Consider the following 20,029-nt stretch of genomic DNA (forward strand, 5'->3'; position numbering starts at 1 on the left):
CAGGGAGTGTTGAGTGCCCTTCTAATTGTAGGTATTTTAACGTTTGGTTTCGGTTTCTAGCCACATCTCGTTTCCCAGGATCACAATGTCCCAAAGCCTGTTCTTCATCTCCTCTCAGCCTCAAGGCAAGAAAACATGCGTCACACGGTAAAACTAAATGTTTAACCTTTAAAGAGGGACAAGAACGAACACAACATACATAACAACTTTTATTGTTTTCTCCCCCCCCCCCCAAGACAACATTTCCAGCGTACACAAGAGTGGATTGTCATTGAGCGGCTGCTAACTAATCACTGAAAACAAAAATAAACCCCTAACTATCACAATAAACATTCGGGAAATATACATACATAAAAATAGACCTCTGAGAAAGTTCTAATATTAACATTTCCTAACAGCTTATTGTCAGGACTCGATCAGTAGCAATGAAGACTGGTATGAAGTAAAAACATGCAGAAGAAGTTAAGTAAAGTGAGGCCCTCACTCCAACATGAACACATCCGTCATGTTTCTGACGTGTGAAGTATGGCTGGCATGGGGAATGTAGGTCAATATTGCTTTACATACCACACTAGGTTTCAAATCAATTTAAAAGCAAGAGGATTTAAAACCTACTGCAGAAAGAATGGAGTCTTTGGCATTTTGTTCCGTCTAATAAAAGCCACAAAGATAAACAAAGTAAAAATAAACCATGCGTTTTAAGTCTAATTGCATATACGTTCAATCACCTGAAGTGCTCTGGTTGTGATCTACGATGAGCTTATTTCCTCCCACAGCCTGGATGTGAACCTGCATGGGGTTAAGAAAAATAGATAAACACATTCCTCAATAAGACTCCGGAGTAAAAAACCATAACATTGCACTCTCCTCTTTTTCAGGCACAAAAAGCTTTCCAGCTTTCCATCGGTAGTCACTACTGAGCCTGTCTACAGGGCTGAATGAAGCTGAAACAACCACATGGTCATCATTAGTCATGTCACAGAGATAAAAAACTGTTTGACATCATGAAAACGTAGCACAATTAATAGCATGAGTGATTTCCAGATCATTTTGTTAATATGTGAACCAATGAGCTTTTTCTGGATAAGGTATTATTTCAATCATGTTTACAAACATGTCTAAATAATGCGGCTAAGAATACTCCATGTGTCTTAGTATATTTATAATCAGAAAGTGCCGTTTACTATTCAGACTATTGTCTTCATCTGTTTAATATCAGAACATTGGGGTAAAGATCTATGGAAAAATTGGTTTTTGAAAGATTCTATTTCAGCTCTGTGACTCGACCGTAGACAGAAGACAAACCCGGGGCTACAGCTTCACTAGATATAAACATTATGTGCACATTTAAACTGAAAAATAACAGCAAGTGGAGCTTTAACGTGAAAGTCTCACATCAACAATTATTCAGCTTAATGTGTGTGAGAAGATTTAACCTGAAAGCGTTTCTGTGTGTGAAAGTGAAACAACAGCAAGGCTGTCCTCCTTACCACATGTTGCAACATTCAACACACACACACACGCACACAAACTGCATCTTGGCTTCAACACACCTGGAGAGATTTGCAGTGTTATTTCCACATTTGTGGCGAGATGGTTTTGGACAGATGAAAAAAATTGAAAAAAATTGAAAAAATAAAACAAGTGCGCGACAAGTGCTGGAATGACGTCTTGACATATTTAAGGGTAAAGAAAAGTTAACATGTGCTTCAATGTTAATTGTAACAGATCAGGCATTCACCCATCTATATTATAATGCTAAACATTTTATTATCCAACCCTCAATTCCCTCCCTTTACCCCGTCTAATACAGTTTGCATGATATATAGCACGCAAAGACAAACCAAAGTCTTATCTTATAAAAAGGTAGAAAGCTGTCAGATGAGAGATATGCTGAATTTTAATGTAAAACACCACCTCCTCCTGAATTTCTAACAGTTCTTTGTCTTGTCAGTGGCAGCACAAACAAATAATGTGGCCAACAAAGGAACCACCAAGCACAAAAAAAGAAAAACCCAAATCCCACAGTGCATGTGACAACTTAGTTCAACCTTCACCATTCCTGCAGTTATCCTCAGGGAAAGGGACAAAGAGGAGGCGAGGGCGTGGGCGTCACATGGAAATCATACTTCTCCTCAACACCCCCTTAAATCACAAGTCTGTAAAGGAAAAGGGAGAAACCTCCCAGTGAGCGATGACGGATCTCTGAGGTGGAGGGCTGGGTTTGTGTCAGAGCAAGAGAGCTGAGGTGGTTGATTGTTGATTGTTCAAGCAAGCGAAGGGTTAGAGGGGCATGATTCTTTTTTTTTTGTGGGGGGGGGGGGGGGGGGGGGGGGGGCGGCGATGGAGGTGTCAGGTCACTCCTCATCGGAGCTGCTGTTCTCCAGAGAGTAAACCATGAAGGCCAGATCGGGCCGGGCTGGTACCATGGGGTTGCCCGGCTTCACTATCTCAAAGCCCATGTAGTGGAAGGTCTTGATGACGGACACTGATGAGGAAACAAGAAAACAAGTCTTCAGTGGTTTGACAAGGATTACATACAGAGGAAAAAAAATGAAAAAGACTCTGGCACGATGAATTTGATTGCATTCCACTCTGGTCCTGCTTTATTTCTTTGATTGTGAACAAGATTACAAAAAACCCACTACTGAACAGATTTCCAGGAAACTCTGCAGATGGATGGAATATGGGTCATGGAAAAAAAACTTTAAAATTAGGTGCAGATCCAAGATTTGATTCTCCCACTTTCTGTAACAATGCTGGATCATTTAAGACAACAGACTTTCTTATTGTCTCAAAATAGAGAATCCTATAATGCTTTGTACAGAAATTATCAGGAGCTTTCAAATAATGCGTAATAGGTACAATAAGGTCAAAGAGCCACAAGGGTAAGACTGTATATTTTTTTAAGGGTTACAAACTCTGCTCAACAACAAGTCGTATCTTGTTTGTTTAATGATGATGGTGATTTTATTACTTGACTATATCAGTAGATACTAGATACTATACTAGAGGACCCTTTTTACTTCACATTTAGGGTAAAACTTGATCAAACAACAAGATACAGAGTTATTAACTGAGGATTAAAGTGTTATGAAAAGAGGTCAGTGAGAAGCAAACCCTGCCTTAAAAAAGAAATTGTATTTTAAAAGACCAGGAGCTCTTACATCGATCCTCTCTGTTTTTATGGAACCACAGGAACACATAGTTAACTTTGAGCTTCTCTTCCGCAAACTCGAGCAGGGCAGTTAGCCTGAGGACGACAGGAACACAGAGAGAGACAGAGTCAGTCGGTGAGCAAGGGGGGAGTGAGGCTGGAACTGACGCACACAAAGTTTTTTGTGTGTCCTCTTTACATAACATTGCAACTTTACATAATAACGCAGTGGCAGCTGTGGAGCCGGCTGCTCGTCGGACTGGCTCTGTGATGACAGCAGGCAAGGTTACCCTGTCCTGACATCGATTACTGCCACACAATAAAACCAGTCCATGAAAAATAAACCTATTAGCAGCTTAATGACATGGTGGCACAATGGTAGCTTTTAAATACCAGATAATAGTCATTGATTAACATTCGACCCACATGGTGCTGATTTCCATTAAATTGCTCTTGTGGACATGACGGAGTTGTTACAATCTTATTAATTCCTGATACTGTTGGCAAACAGTTTCTCATCCTAAGGAACAGTTGATTTCTGTGAAGCTCATCCTGACCTGCAGTCAAGCTAAGATGAAACTAGAGGTGCAGCATCATCATTAAGGATTACTACACAAAGAAATCTCACTCTTAAGTATCAAGTCGGTGGCATTTATTCAATCCCAAGACTTTCCCCCACAAAAACCACACCTGGGTATGTGATACAAGTGGACAGTACTCACGAGCAAGCCTTTCTGCTCCGCATGCAAACTCCTGAGATGAGAGGGAACTTCCCTAAGCTCTAACATCAGCTCAACACCATCCGACAAGTTACATTTTTAGACTTTGGTGCCCCCCCCCCCCCCTCCATCCGTCGATTGGTCACTTTGAACAGATCTGATCTTTGAACTCCCTTCCCTATTAATTTCCTTCCCCTTAATTTCTTTGTAACAATTGTAAACTTTGTGGCTCAACTGCTGTTGACACAAAAAGTCCATGTTACATGTGTGCACTATTTACTTGTGTCAGGGTTGGGCTAGGCAAATAACTGTAAATGTAAAGTTCAGGAGACACGTATTTAAATAAGTCTAACCTTTTGGGCACACACAAGACGTAACATAAAAAAGGTGCACAACAGGGACGAGGGCGAGCATGCATGCACAATGAAATACAAATAAATATCAAAACATCCATAGAATCCATAGCTCCTGCCACACAATACCCCAATATATTATATAGGATGAGTGTTTAAGCGAGCCTTTATATCTCAACGCTTCCTTACCCCTCCTTGCTCCCCTCGGCCAGCAGCCCGGCAGGAATCTCCAGGAAAAGGCTGTCCTCAGATAGAGCTGTATCCCAGGAGGCCGAGTGGCGCTCACTCAGCTGGTAGTGGAAGTGGAGAAGAGAGGGGTTCCCACTCACCGTAGCTCTCTGTGTCACTGTCAGCTTCTCATCCTGCATTCACACGGGGAGGACGCATTTAGTCAAAACTCAGAACACAGACATGATGTCTTCTAGAACAGTGGCTCCCAAACTTTTGACAGGCCCGTACCCCTTCAGACGTTCAAGTCAGGGGGCTCGTTTTAAAGTGATGTTCTAGATCAAAACAATAATATACTTAGTATAAACATAACAGTGAAGTGAAACATGAGAAGAGGAAGTGGTTAGGTTAGATTATCATGAAGAGTGTCATGTCTGCAGCAGGCAGAGCTGGCACTTTGCCTAATCAGAGCTTTAACTCAACACTTCTGCTTTTTCAACTTGCTCAGTTGCAGATTTGCAGTTGTAGTATTTTTGGCACATGATTCTTAGCCACGAGTGTTGGTGGTCAAATGTAATATGAAGCCTGTTAATTTGGTCTAATCTTTTTACTCTCTGCAGAAATATTGGATAATTGGGGAGATTGCTGCCAAAATATCTGTCTCTACTAGATCTCTATGAGCATATTGCACATTATATTGCAATTCCACAAGTGGACTCATCTCGAGGATGATCAGGAGAAACAGGAGGCATCCAAGCTACATTTCAAGTGGTATAGAAAAGATATCAGTGTCTGAATATTAATGTCAATGTGATATCTCAGTATCTACTTTGTAATGAATATTTGATTGAATTTCAGTTGGCTACTTTATCACATATTTATTTCCTGTGCTAGTCACCAGGGCTTTCATTTACCTCTATTAGGAAAAGGTAATAGGCCCGTTTAACAACTGTCTACATCAGATGTTACCACCAGAAGCTAACTTATCATCACACTTGGAAGTTTATGCCCAAACATGTTCTCCCTTGTGGCTGTCCTTGGACTTAACTTGTGGGAGGAACATTATTTGTATTGTTTAATTTGAGCATATAGGGTTGCAACATAACAAATTATGAAAAATAAAGGGTCTGAATACTCTCGGAATGTGTTGCATGTCATTAATGGAAGAGTTTGTCCTCACAGATCTGATAAACCAGCAATAACGTTAGAGAGTGTTCAGCACGCTGAGAACAGATGAGAAGTAATATGACAGTTGTGACTGATCTGTCTGATCCTAAATCTCTAATCCCTCAGGGACAGTCAGTCACATGTCTGGAGTACATTTTGACAGACAGACCCGGACACACAGACATACACACAGGAGCAGAACACAACAGTCTAAGTGTAGATGTTAGGAAATACTAAAATGAGTATAGATTAATATTTATAATAATGTTTGAGGAGACAGTGAATGAAAGAACTTGTATGTGAAATCCACTGCAGGTACAGATGATGAGGGGAGTCGGATTAAATGATTTTTAAGCTTTTAAAAAAAGCTCCTTTGCAGAATGAGGACAACTCATCAGCAAGGTGTTCTGCTGTGAGTCAGAGGGGCCCCTGAGGGATGAAACACTTAACACAATTGTTACCTACAACGCTCAGAGCCAAAAAGAACAACCTGCGCCGACTCCATCACAACCCATTGAAAGGATTTTTCATTCATAACATTAATGAATGAATAGCCTAAATTCAGCGATCTGAAGAAATAATTTAGATTATAAAACTCTTTAAATTACGTGTAAATGGATAGCCTGGCCAGTGTGTGTGTGTGTGTGTGTGTGTGTGTGTTTGTATAAATATATATTCTGTCTGTGTGTGATGTCAAGACGGTCACCTTGTGTAGTAGCACGCCGAGACAGTGATCCCTTACAGTCCCTCGCCCACCCGGGATCTTTAGTTGTGGGTGAGGGGCATCAGGAGCACCACAGAGGCCCCGGAGCCTGAGGGTGTGAGCTGGGTAACCGAGACCCCGCTAACCAGGAACTGCAGGGGAAAAGATGGAAGCGGTTAGTGACTCAGATATTTGTGTCACTGAATCTCATCGTCTGTCCTGGAACTGCATCCTGAAGAGAAACTACATCCTAACTGTTCCATACACAGCATTCCAATAATCTTAAAAATAAACATCATCTCAACAACACAGCCAGGGCTCTGCAATGAAATGGTAACAGCGGTGATAACACTGTTCATCAAACACAACATTAAAATACACATTTGACAAATCACACAAATCTGTCAAAAAGAACCTTTTACATCCAGACTTCTGGAGTTCATTGTACATGGAAAGGCAAATAAAGACCAAACACAACATCAGAGGAACATTTAAGTATAAAAAAACTGGCATCACAAGTTTACAGTGACAAATGAACAAGCACTTACGGAAAACTAACATTTAGTTATTGTCTCTGCTCAAGCACTGTGTCTCTCACAATGAGTATGGCCATTGTGAGATATGTAGATAAGGACTTTTTTTTTATTTTTAGCATATTTTCAAGGGAATGATAAAAAATCTGTCACATGTAAGTAAGGGATTATATTTATGAGCCTGTGAAGTATGGTACAGCTTGATTGAATTTAAGGAGACTATTGGGTCACCGTGGAGATAAGAGCCTTCTAATTTTGTTTTTTAACCAACCTTTGCAAATGTCTAATACATGCTCTAATGGTTTATTGAGACTTCAAGAATACATCAGTATATTTTGTCGGGGAAACAAAACCTATGTATTGTAAAGATCGACTCCAAAATTGAACGGGGTTCGTCCTTGCTTCAAACCTCAGCCCTCCTCAATTTTTGGTTTGGTAGTTTTGAGTAGACAGATAAACTAACAAACAAACAGCAATGAAAACATCTTCAACCATGTTTTAGGCCACTGACTAACCCAAAAAGCCTTCAGAGGCTTGTGTGGTCATATTATAAAACACAGACTAAATTAAAGCCAATGATTTATAACCTGCGTTCACAGAGTTCCTGGCGGGTTATGCATGTGGTGTCAGGAGCAGATCATAAACTAGCACATGATCTGTAAACACCTCTGCAAATAGCTCGCAGGGCTTTTAGGAACACGCATCTTCAGCCGGTTTGAGTTACAGTCGAGTATCATGACATGATGGTGGCCGGCTGATGCTGCCAGACAGGCTGCTGACACAGGCATGGACATTTTGACAGACTTTGTTCTATTGATGAGAAAATACCCTCCTCTGCCTGGATCATTTTTTGCCTCTGGAGATACTACTGTTCCTTTAACGAATCCTGACACTTTGCCACATTCTCCTGTCTGAAATGGCTTGAACAGAGGCAAAAATGTTAATGACCAAACACCTGACATATTCTGAGTCATACTCCAGAGAACAACAGGTACAAGTAACTACAAGTTTCTGTGAGAGGGAGAAGACCGTGTGCTCATCTTCCCCTGCCAATAGGATCGGTAGCTTGGGCGACCTGATCAGCATCGCTACGAGCCAAGACTGTGAGCAAAGGGAAACAAAAGGTCATTGGGTCCTAGCTGATCCCGTCAGAACAGCAAACGCACACAACCTGTCCCTGTCTCTACATTCTCTGTTCCTTACTGCGCAGAGACATGTGAACTGATGCATTTTAAAGTGAAACAAAACACTGACTACTCCTCAGCTTAGTCTTTTAATTTGGTGACCCATACCTGTGCAGTAATGGGAGCTGTAACAACGAGTTGATAAACCAATCAAAAAGAATATTGGCAACTAGTCTGATAATCAAGAGTTTTAAATATTTTAAAGCAAAAAAGGTTCAACTGTTGATACCTCAAGATTTCAAAAAGTGAGAACGTGCTGCTTTTCTTGGTCTTGCTTCATAATAAATTTTATATTTCTCAGTTTGAACTAATTCTTGTACTAAACATCACCTCATCTGATGATAACATCGCCTCATCTGCTGGGATGTCAAGATGGGCTTTTTTCTTATTTGTTTTCTAAAGTTTTATGGACCAAACTTTGAACTCTGATAAATGAACCCAAGTTATTGGAAGATTCATCATTGATTTAAAAAGTGCTCATCAGTTGGATCCCTAAAAGTAAAAGACAAATTTCCTGTCCTCACATTAGCATTGTAACTATTTGAAGAGAAATGGTGAGCTAATTTTATCATATGTAGTAAACATTTGTCACATCTCCTCTAAAAAAATACACCAGATTTGATACTTTATCATTTGTTCTTCATGTCAAATCTTAAACTGCAAAATAACCAGTAACTGCTGTTTGAAAAACACAGAAGAGTTCGTAAAACATTTCCATCTACAGCTGTTGGTTGGACTAAACAAGCAACATCAAGCGTCAGCTTAGGTTCTCGAAAACTTAAAGGACACATTATAGACTAAACAATGATTATTATTAATAGTAATAACTATAACAAACAGATTAATCGATTACAAAAATATAAATTAGTTACAACCGTAATGTAAATATATCAATTTACATTCTACTGCTGATGTTGTTAAAATAATTTAACAAAACTGATAAATAACAAACAGAAGCCAGCAGATGCTGCTACAGAACCACCTCTGAAGACAGTACAGTTTGTCATGAGGTGCATGTTGGCATTGCACCATTAAACTCTCTGAACAACTGGTTACACTTCTCTTACACCACAGAAACAAAACTGAAAGCGATGGCAATGAGGGGTGGGAGACAGATGGAAGAAGAGTCTTGCCAAGATGTCAAGACCAGCTTCTCTTTTTCCATCTTCCCTTTCAGAGACAGAGGAGCCTGCCCTTGATGGAAATACCAGCTTGTTTTGAAAGGTAACACTCATGTCCTCTGACATTTCAGCTACACTGAAAGCAACCTGCCTAACCCTCTTGTCCCATGATGCCACTCCAGCTGGTGAGCCACAGCCTTAAGCCCCCCCCAAACAGTTCGGAGGTCACCTAAAAACAGAAGTTTTTTTTCCTGGGCTGCAAATTGTTTTGAGAAGGTATTCAGGTGAATTGTTTGAGGGGGTGAACGGCCAGTTTTGTCCGACTCTGCTGAGGCAGACTTTGGCTGAGAGCCAAGACTCACATGATTCAACCAAAACAGGAAGCATTCTGACAGGTCCTCCGACGAAACCAAAACACACCAAACCAATTTCCAACAGTCTAATTACCAGCCAGGTCTGCATTCAACTGCAGACCTGGTTGTCACCGCAAACCAGCCAATTGGCTCCAAAAGAAAAAAGTGTAATAAAAAAGATTTAGTCTGGAGACATAAACAAGTTGCTGCATGCAGGAAAATAAACAGGCGAGTCCCCGGCCCTCCCCCGTCCTCTGGAAGTTTGGCTGAGCAGCATTTCGGAAAAGATGCTGAGACAGAAACAGGAAAGGCACACGTGCTCTGAAACCTGAGTGCGGATGGACACGTCCCTGTCCCTGACCTCTGGACACTGCCGATCTAATACACTGACCATGTCAAAAACAACCACACTATACCACACAACTAGAAAACTATGTAGGAAAATAAAAAAGCTCCTGTTGCAGCACTACACCTTTTTATGCAGGACTACAATTGTCACTGGGGTTCATCTAGGTAAATGTTGGAACAAAATGTCATAGCAATCAACCCATATTGATGAGATGCTGCTACTCCTAAAGCCACACTGCTTTAGATTAAGCTAGGCCAGAAAGCAAAATTGACTGATTTTGCATTTCACTCAAAAATATGAAAAGTAAACTGTGATTTTTGCTGTGCTTATTAAAGTGTCTGTTAGTATCTTTAAGGATATTAACTTTCTTAATAGTATTTATAAGTACTGAGTACTCATGGGAATTATAGTCTAGATCTTATTTAGAGGAAATGGCAAAAAAAAATCCAACAGGGTGGAGTACTATTGAATAAAGCCATACAGCTGACAAAAATAACATTGCTCTTAGTTAATTGTGTTATTATATATCTTTATGTAATTGAGGCATTGCGATAATAAAAAATGCTGTTCTCATGCCTGTGGCGACAATCATTGTTCATGGGTGTGCCTCTGACAGGTTGGCTAGACCCAAACTGCAGGATTGATTGTGTGTTGGTTCATGATTAATCATTATGAGCATGCATATGAGCGAGCATGTGTAGCCAAAGTAAACATCGAATAGGAAAACAGAAGCCACACACTGGCAGGAAAAATGTGCTGACAATGGGACCAGGGCAGAAACACCAAATTAAGATGACCAATTAAACTCTTGATTTATTTCATGTAATTGTATTAACAAGACTAAGTACACAGAAGCTCAAACTGGAGAATCATTAAATAGAGAAAAAAAAATCAACAGATGAACTGAAAATGAAAAGAAAAGCACCTGCAGCTCGAAATGGATCATGTCTGTATCTGAAGAGCCTCTTAATTGTTCAAAGTGTTTCTTGAGCAATCATTCATTCAAGCTTGTGTGTTACTCACCAATCACTTGTTTGTGCATGCTAACAGACTGTATTACAGCATTGCCTGCCATCAACTTAAACAGCGGAAGATTCCAGATGCCTGCTGAAACTGGTTTTGTTTTTGTTTTTAGTTCTGGGAATATTCACCAGTGTTCCGACAAAGAAACTTCAGGCGACCACAGCCATCACTGACAAGATCAGTCTGACAGTCACTTTACGGCCACTGTAGTTACTGTCTAGTAGCCTGGGATAGATAATCCACGTTACAGACTGAACACATACCAACACTATCTCTCTCTCTCACACTCAAACATACACACACAGAGACATGGACACACACACACAAACAGATTCCACTGATGCTTGAGAAGTGGACCAGCACAGGAGGGGCTTATGCAACCAGGCTGATGTAGGCCAGTTGATGCCTTCAGCTGACAGGACCATAACAAGTCAGAGAGCTAATATAGTCACTGCTCCGGCTCAATGCATCAATGGATCTCTCCCTCTCCTGTTATCTCCTCTCGACCTGTCAGATGACAAACTCGCAGAAACCAAAACAAGACTTCTACCTGTTTGTGTGCAGAGACCGTCAAACAAGACACAGCATGGCACAGTTTAAACTATGCTGCTGCTCTTCAAAATATCCATCTGCAGGTCAAGTAGGTCAAAAACTAAATTTGACTATTATCATATATTGATCTTAAGTAATAATGCTTGCTCAATACATTTAGCATTATATAAAAGTATATCACACGTTTGTAATATTGCTATTAGGGAAAAATATATTACGATAATTATAGTATTATCATTCAATCACTCAGTCCTATCACTACCTCCGCCCATGTCCATTTGTTAGTTCACAAAAACAACTGAATGAATTACCATGAAACTTTGTGGAAGGACTTTGTGTCAGGGGAGAACCCGTTATATATTCCGTGTGGATCCAAGAATTGTTTTACACTTTCCATGACATTGCGAGACGGGGTGTCATGCAACATATTTGCTGATTTCCCAGAGACTAATTCATGGATCTTGCGAAATAGGCTAGGCCACAACTCCCCCTCGTATCAAAGTGATCAGTGAGGGTAGTGTCCGTCTTAGCCTTGAGCTCTGTGGAAGCTGTGTGCTACTGGGTGAAGCAGCTTAGCAGCACCTGCTGATAGCTTCAGGCGATGCATTTAAGGAGCATCTGTAACTGGGTAAAGTACAGACAATATCCTGGGTTATGGATTAATTGAAGCACGTTGGTTGTGCACTTAACACGAAAGCCTGCCTCCTCCTTCTCCTCACATCTGCTTTCTGTCACTATTATTCAAATGCCTCCTCCACCAGTTCACTGCTGTCACTGATTCCCTGTGTTTAAGGTCATTCTGGATTCATTATAGCTGCAACAACCCAAACAAAACACCGCCTTCAAGCAAAGCCATTCGATCTTTATTAAATAGGGACATTCTTATGTCTAATTTTTTGCTTGAACAATGAAAGTAATAACAGGCTGATTTGCTGATTAAGATCAACACCATTTCTTTTTCGCCAACTGCCTGACAGAAGTCGTGTGTGTCAGTCTTTGCACTCTTATTAAGATTATAACCATAGAAGCATAGAGGCTGGCTATGGTATAAGCAGCACAGCTACAACACATAACATTCACAATACAGTGTGTGAATGATCAAGCATTGACAATGATCAATAATATTGGGTGCACAACGGCTGTTGGGGGCTCCCAAAATCGAATCGTGCTTAGGGCCCCCATAAAGACTAGGGCCGGCTCTGATCCAACGTGTGAAAAACACAGGACACCACTATACCAGGCTGTGGTTCCTGTCATTTTAAAGTTTGTTGTGATCACATGTGCGAGCAGATCCTCTTACTCTTTGGAGATGGTCCAACCTGTGCCTGTTGCATCAGTTCATAACAACGTTTAGCTCCTTGTCTCGCCACAGCACGAAGACACGATCACAACAGGGACCGTGTTTTCGCATTGACATGTCTCCGAACATGTTGTCCCAGTCGGTGTGTTTACAGCCGCTCGCTTTTCTCGGCTGTCTTCCTGCTACGAGCTTCCTACTAGAGACTCGGACACTGTTCCCCAGCCCGGCGCTTCATTTAACTGGGCTCCCACCAGCAGGAGCACACGGACCGGGAGGACACTAACTAACGCCGAGGTGGGCTAACTAACCAGCGGAACTAACTAGCAGTGTGCGGGAGGTTTCCAGAAGAGAAGCAGCTCCTACCTTTCCTCGGTGTTCAGCATGATAGCTTCGAGGAAACTCGGCTCTTTATGTCGTGTCTGATAAGCACAGCAGCTACAGTTCATCAGAGAGTCCACGGGGAAGTTCACCATCCGTCACTTCACAACAAACCCGTCACAGTGAACGCGTCTGAAGAGGCTGTTTGTCGGGGAGCGAGGCCTGAGCGCGACACGGAGGAGCGGGAGAGTCACACTGCGGCGGAGCGAGGCAGGAGCTTTATAGCTGCAGCCGGGCATCATGGGTAAATACGTCACACGCAGAGATGTATATTAGATAACCTGAATGTCATATATTCTGGTTCAGTGCGACAAAATGAACATTCCTTTTTAATATCTTCCCAAACTTTTAGAGAGTGAATACAAACGTTGCAAAGATGAAGCAGAGTCTTTGACATTTATTGGATCCATGCACTGACTTTTTGGACTTTACCCAGGTGATGATTTATTGTGTCAATCTCTTCTTAGTGTTACATTTGAGTGTATAGATGTTGTAACGCATTTAAAGATGAGAATTAAAACATTGACTTCAGTGTAAACCTAATGATTGTGTTTGGTAAGTTTCCCATCCATAAAAGCAGAATGGCAAACCATTTTTGACAAGTGTATATATATATCATACATCATTTTCTGAATCAATGTATTATGTACTGTATTTTTTTCTAACTAATATTTATTCATCTCCATATCTGTATATTTAACTGCACCGTTTCTTTAGCAGTTTTTAAATAAAGTTGAAGAAAAATAACCGTGACTTTTATTGTTATATTATATTTGGATATTTTATGTACTTCTGATTTGATCATTTATTTAACTTGTTTGCTTTCATTTTTTTTTGACTGTTTTTATTTCAATTTGATTCAAATGTGTATTTGACTGATCTCGACTTGTGATATTGGACTGCATTGTTTATCATGGCGGATTGTTTACACATTCTATATGTTATGTGCACTGGCAAATAAAGTGACTCAAAAAAGACAGCAGACATAAACATATATATATTAAAATACATTAAATGCACGGCTTCTTTAACACAGTTAGTTGGTTGATGATTATGTTTCAATAACACATTTTCCATGTATCTGTTCTACGATTTATTTCAGTACTTACTTTTAGTCTACTAGAAAATTTAATGTTGCACTTTTACTTAAGGACATGCTTGTCTGTTTATTCTTACTATATATTTGCTGCAGTGTACTATGTAGGCGGGTTTGTTCTTATCAGGGCAACTTCAGGGTTGGTTCAGGGTTTCCGGTCAAACGGAGCTTGTTCACTTCTTATTGGGGTTTATAACCATGGTTACATATGCTGAACGGCTGACCTGCTCTATAGCTGGTTCAGTTTTTGTCAGTACAAAAGCTCCGCCCACTGACCAATCAATTCCTTTGAATTGTTAGAGTCTCTCAGGAAGACAAGGGTCTTCAGAGACCCACAAAATCCCGTTACCTCCTCTCATGAGCATCTTTATGAAAGATATAGATCCTCATCAGAGGGAATGATCAACTTTTGGAAACAGCTGGAGGCGAATATACCCAACCTGACACGTAGGAGCAGTGTGCTCACTGTAGCACAGTGTGTCTGCATGGATTTATGTTAGAGGAGTTACTGATATAGATGAACTGGGTGTGTTAGCAGCGAGATAACCAGACATCGTTTTATACTTTTATCCTTCCCCTCTCTCTCTCTCTCTCTCTCTTTCTCTGAGACAGTCAGCCCTCAGCAAAATGACAGAACACTGTTGCGCGCTGAGCACACTCCTTAATGGGAAGTTTAAAACAATGTCTGGTTGGTTAAGTTGGTTAAGAGACCTATTACAACCCAAAAGTAAGAGACTCAGAGGTACTCAGTTATTGTATCACAGTAAAACATACCGCTACAGAAGACAAACTTGCAAACCAGTCAAACTTGGTACATGTTCTGGGCTGAACATGAGATATTGCAGTCAATCCTCTTTCTCTTTTTCATTTTCTCATTTTCCTGCCTCAACATTCTTGTACCGCTGTCACTTTCAGAATCAAGACAAAAATACAAAAAAGAAAGATAATGCCACAGCAAACAACACCGAGGACGGAGTGGCTGTGATTCGTTTTTGAGAAGTCAGGGCCCTGTAGGTGACTGGATTTCAGACACCCTTCCCTCACTGGCTAAGTCAGAAAAACAGCCAGATCAAAGTGAACTAGTCAAAGATGTAAAAACAAACTGAATTCACCTCCAGGAAACAAACACCAAGCCCTGTTCTGCCTCTGAAGCTCCCAACCTTTTCCACGCTGTACTCACCTTTTGACCCAGACTCTTGAATCTGAACATTGGTACAGTTATGTAAGGAGGAATGGAAAAGGGCCCATGTGCTCAGCAGATTATCAAATTAGTAACAAGATAGCAGGCAAGCCACTTGATCTTGGCACATCACACCAATGATGTTGACGGTCCAGCCTGCCTGGGTAAGCAGGGGACGTGGGGGTCAGTGCAACCTGCCAGCCGCCACGGAACAGCACCTCCATGGTGTAATGATGACTGAAATCCACGGGGGGAGTCCTGTAACTGACACCAGCACTGTCCAGACTGCATTATGGTAGGTTAAATAGTATGTTAGCCACATTCATAGTCTCATTATCTTTCTCTGGAGTTCCTCTCAACTCATTATACATCTCTCAAATAATAAGCCTATTACTCATGTCATCTTCATGGAAATTAGACAGAGGAATCTACCATGCTTTAGATGCTGTATTGTTTCTAAACGTAATACATGACTAGAATTATCGCCTCATGGTTATAATTTGTGCACCAACCAGTTGAGGAGCAGGATATATGCTCACAACATCACCTTGAGTAATAGCTGATGAATAAACGGCAGATAAAGTCTGTATGATGTCACAGTGAAGCTGACCTTTGAACGTTGGTATACAAAAATTTATTTGACCAAATCAGACGTTTGCAATAAACTCCGTCATATTCGTTGTAATAAATGGCAAATTGTGCCTGATGACGGGTTTTTTGAGGTCACATGACAACTTCCCATTTGTGATGCCAAACGATCCCGATCGCCTCCTTGGGGCTGGCTGCATCTTCAGATATATCTCCTCACATTACTGTTTGTTCACATGTTCATTCTTGTAGCACAGACCAAACTCGAGATCGGTGGAGCTCATTAATCAGTGAAACCTCAATACCGTGGCTCCACTCCACAATCACTAGTTTCTTAACTGGTTGGATGTAGATGGAGGCATGAGAATTTTAAAGGTTTTTATGTAAAATTTGAGATTTGAGAATATGAGCAGGTCGACAGATAAATACAGAGTGTGAGTCTTTATAATAGTCCGATGTGTAGAGGTCAGATGTCACAGACAGAGTAAACAGGTAGTGGAGCAGGGAGGCATCCAAAGGAGTCTGACACTCTGGTTGGGTCACTGTGGCAGATGTAAGGAAGGCAGCCGATGCCCAGCGCAGGTAGACAGCTAACCGACACTGAGCAGGCAGGGGAATGAATCTTCAAAGCTGCAACTCCTCTACCACTGACAGTGACGGTTCAGTAAAGTGTTGTGGTTTGTTTTGAGCAGGTGACGAAGTGGATAAGCAGGAACCTGAAGGGCCACGCCCAGCCACCTTCCCACACAAACATGAGCCCAAACCCGTCTTCTGCTGATAACACTCACAGAATGCTAGAGTGAAGGTAGCAGGAAACAAGAGGGAACAATGGCTACACTCGCAACAACTGGTAATACAGCAGTATAAAATATCATCACATTACATTATAAAACAAAGTAAAAAGAGTACAAGGTACTGTATTTGAGTAAATATAGGTGTCCAAAGCAAACATGCAATAATGAGGTGCTATCAAAAGAATAAATTAGGTTTAATTTTTTTGATCGGTTATTGAGAATGTGCCTGTTGTCACATCACAGTCCAAGCTGCTGCTAGAGCTCTGGACGCCTGTTTCAAATATTGAACTTATCGTGTTTCTAAATCACATTGAATTCAACCCTGCACTTTCCTGGGCCCAGTGTGAAACCAGTAAGATGAGCGGTTCTGGAGATATGCCAGTCACTCACAGACTGAGAGTAATTTCTGGAATTATTAGAGAGATAAATGTGCCACAATCCACAGATGACCTTTTTCACAGATATCAAATCTTCTAAAAACCATCTGCCAAGACCAAATCATCAGTATTGAAGTTATCTGGCTTTGTAGATTATTTTTTTATCCACGTTAACTCAAAGTATCTTTTAAATCAGTAAGTGCTTTTTTTTTTTTTTTTTTACAGCTTGCAGCAGGTGTGGAGCAGCCGGAGCAGACAAAAAGCAATTTGAGCCATTGGTTGAATCTCAGGTGAACATTCAACATCTTAGTTTCCAGGACAAACTGTCCCTCGACTGCGAACATCAGCACAGGAGACGCTGGCTGAAAAACAAAACGTTTCTCCAGTTTCAACCTGTCACAAGGAGGCTGTTTGAGAGCGACACCACTGACCTGGTATCTCCCTGCTCCCTCCGAAGACACACCGCAGATCGTGTGAACGGCACAGGACACTCTATCTCCGCTGTGAAGATGAAATATTCAGAAGGGGCTCAGTGGGGAATGAGTGCTGAAAACTGGAGCTAGGGGAGCGTCCACCAGCTGTTGCCAGATGTTGAAGTTTGTTAATCGAAAAGGCCTTATCAGAAGTAAAAGGTATATCTCCCATGGAAAGATATTTGATATAGGGGATGGTTTGGAATGATTATCATTTAGGTGATAGCAGTTTTGTGCAAGCATTATCTGATGTCACTCTTTGTTAAGTCCAAGCTTTCTCAGTAAGTGAAGGGAAAACCACTCAATCAAAATGATATTCCCACTGCAGACTGGAGTTTATTTGCTTGACTTCAATTCCACTGATTTTAAGGATCAGTTTAAATTTTGTGTTCTTAGATTTAACCATTTTAGGGCCAACAATATACGACTGTCGCAGGGGTGTAGAAAACTGTAGTCCTTCCTGAAGAGAGATGCTGTTGTCTATCTTTGTTTCTGTAGAAGAGACTTGATCAACCAGCAAATAATGTAATAAAACATAAGTGTAGCCTCAGTGAAAAAAGTATCATACGTAATGTTTGATTGAATACTGGTTATCCTAATATCCAATAAAATGCATGTGTTTAGATGTTATCCAGTGATTTGGGCATCTAGGAAAATATGAAGAGTCGAAGGGAGCCCATCCATCCAGCCATCCATCCAACTTTCCATCCATCCACTTCTGCCGCATATCCTGAGTCAGGTGGCAGCAAATTAAGGAAGGTATTTCTAGAGATGTCAACAGCTCTCATTCCCTTCCCCCTGGAGGACCCAGCGGCGTTACTGGGCCAGATGAGATATATAGTCGCTTATTCTGGGTCTACCCAGGGATATTCTGTCAGTTGGACTGGTTCACATAACCTCAAATGGCAGTAAAGCACTCTGGAAGCATCCTGATCAGATGTCTGAGTGAACTAACTGGCTCCTTTCAAAGAGAAAGAGCAGTGGCTGCACTCAGAGCTCCCACCAGACGTCTGACCTCCTCACCCTACTCCCTCTATCCCAAGATGCAGCCTGATATGGAGGAAGCTCAAAGCTCATGACCAATTTTACCCTGAGATACTCATTTAAAAAAAAAAACTTACTCCCAACACAAAGGGACCAATCCACCGTTGGAGGTTGTTGACTCTCATCCCAGCGGCTTCACACTCAGCTGCACTGTTGCAGTGCATAATGAAGAAGTCACGTTGAGGCTGATGCCTCAGGGGTTAACTCACCTGCCAGGCAGCAGGAGTTTCTGTGCTCAGGGCGACTTACGCATCTCTGAAACAAAAAACACCTGTTCACCAGGGTTCTATGTGAATCATAGGTTCCTCCCCCTTCAGACATCTGTCAGTCACATTGTAACATCAATAACATCATATGGTCCCAAGGCTAGGCCAAGCACATGTCACATCACAGATACTGTGTATTATTACCATATGCCCCTTTCATTCAGTAAACGCTTTCATGAATGCTGGGTGATGCTCCAGCTAAACTGCCTTTTGAAATGCAATTATTACTGACAGGCTTATGTTGCTAAAGTTGGTAAGTGGTGTTTACCATTCTAAATTAGCCTACTGATAATACAGTAGCATTGGCCCTGCCATTACTAATTTATTGTTAGTTGTGAGTGGCAAACAAAGGATATTCCCCTAAATGGTCTTGGATGTTAAATTATGCTGAATTATTTTCAAAAACACATCTTATTGCTATTGGCTGCCTGCGGGTGCACATGTCATTTTGAGTAAACATCTTATCCCGGCAGACAACTAAAAATGATCAGATGCACATGTATTGTTAGTGTAAACAAACATATGTGATACATAGGGAGGAAAAACAGTAGGACACTGACTACACCTTTCATGCTTGTAGCTGAACTGTCTCTGTTACGAAGCACGAGAAAGAAGAAAATAATGAGAAGTGCTAACGTGCACATGTGACTGTGTGTGTGTGTGCTTGGACACACAGAACCCTGCAAGACAGCAAAGTTAATGCACAAACTCTTGGTCCAATAAAAGTTCCTGTTGTTCCTCACATTTTGTGTGAAGAGAGGCTGATCTACTTGTGTAGTCGCAGCAAACACAAGGACTTTAAAGTTCATGTTAAAAAAAAGAAAAGAATATCTTGAGACTCTAACTGTGAGTTTGGATGAGAATCTCTCTGTGGTCAAACCTTCAGTGGAATTTGTGATCGTATAATAGTAATTATTGTAGGTGAGGTCCTGGGTGAAGTCAGGTGTCCACAGGAAGTGGAGGTTGTCCACTTTTGTTCTTTAGATGGTGATTTGAGGATGTTTACATTTACCTTGGCAAGTCGCTCTGCAGATGTTGTGTTGATCTACTGGGTGGGGATGGATCCTTGAGCCTTTTCTCTCCATAACAAAGTAAAACATCATTCTGCTCCACCTGATGAGTGTTGAGCAGGAAACACGGCACTTACAGTT

The 20,029-nt window shown here is 41.2% G+C and overlaps 1 protein-coding gene across 1 annotated transcript; it reads right to left on the reverse strand.

Moving 5' to 3' along the window:
• Window positions 1–1,748: 1,748 nt before the first annotated feature.
• oaz2a (ornithine decarboxylase antizyme 2a) lies at window positions 1,749–13,248 on the reverse strand. Its single transcript, XM_062390109.1, is given in 6 exon segments — window positions 1,749–2,488; window positions 3,168–3,253; window positions 4,419–4,591; window positions 6,271–6,351; window positions 6,353–6,419; window positions 13,046–13,248. Coding segments are annotated over 6 exon segments (648 nt in total). The 5' UTR covers window positions 13,156–13,248; the 3' UTR covers window positions 1,749–2,357.
• Window positions 13,249–20,029: the final 6,781 nt, after the last annotated feature.

Source organism: Platichthys flesus, chromosome 6 (assembly GCF_949316205.1).
Source record: "Platichthys flesus chromosome 6, fPlaFle2.1, whole genome shotgun sequence".
Classification (NCBI taxonomy): domain Eukaryota; kingdom Metazoa; phylum Chordata; class Actinopteri; order Pleuronectiformes; family Pleuronectidae; genus Platichthys; species Platichthys flesus.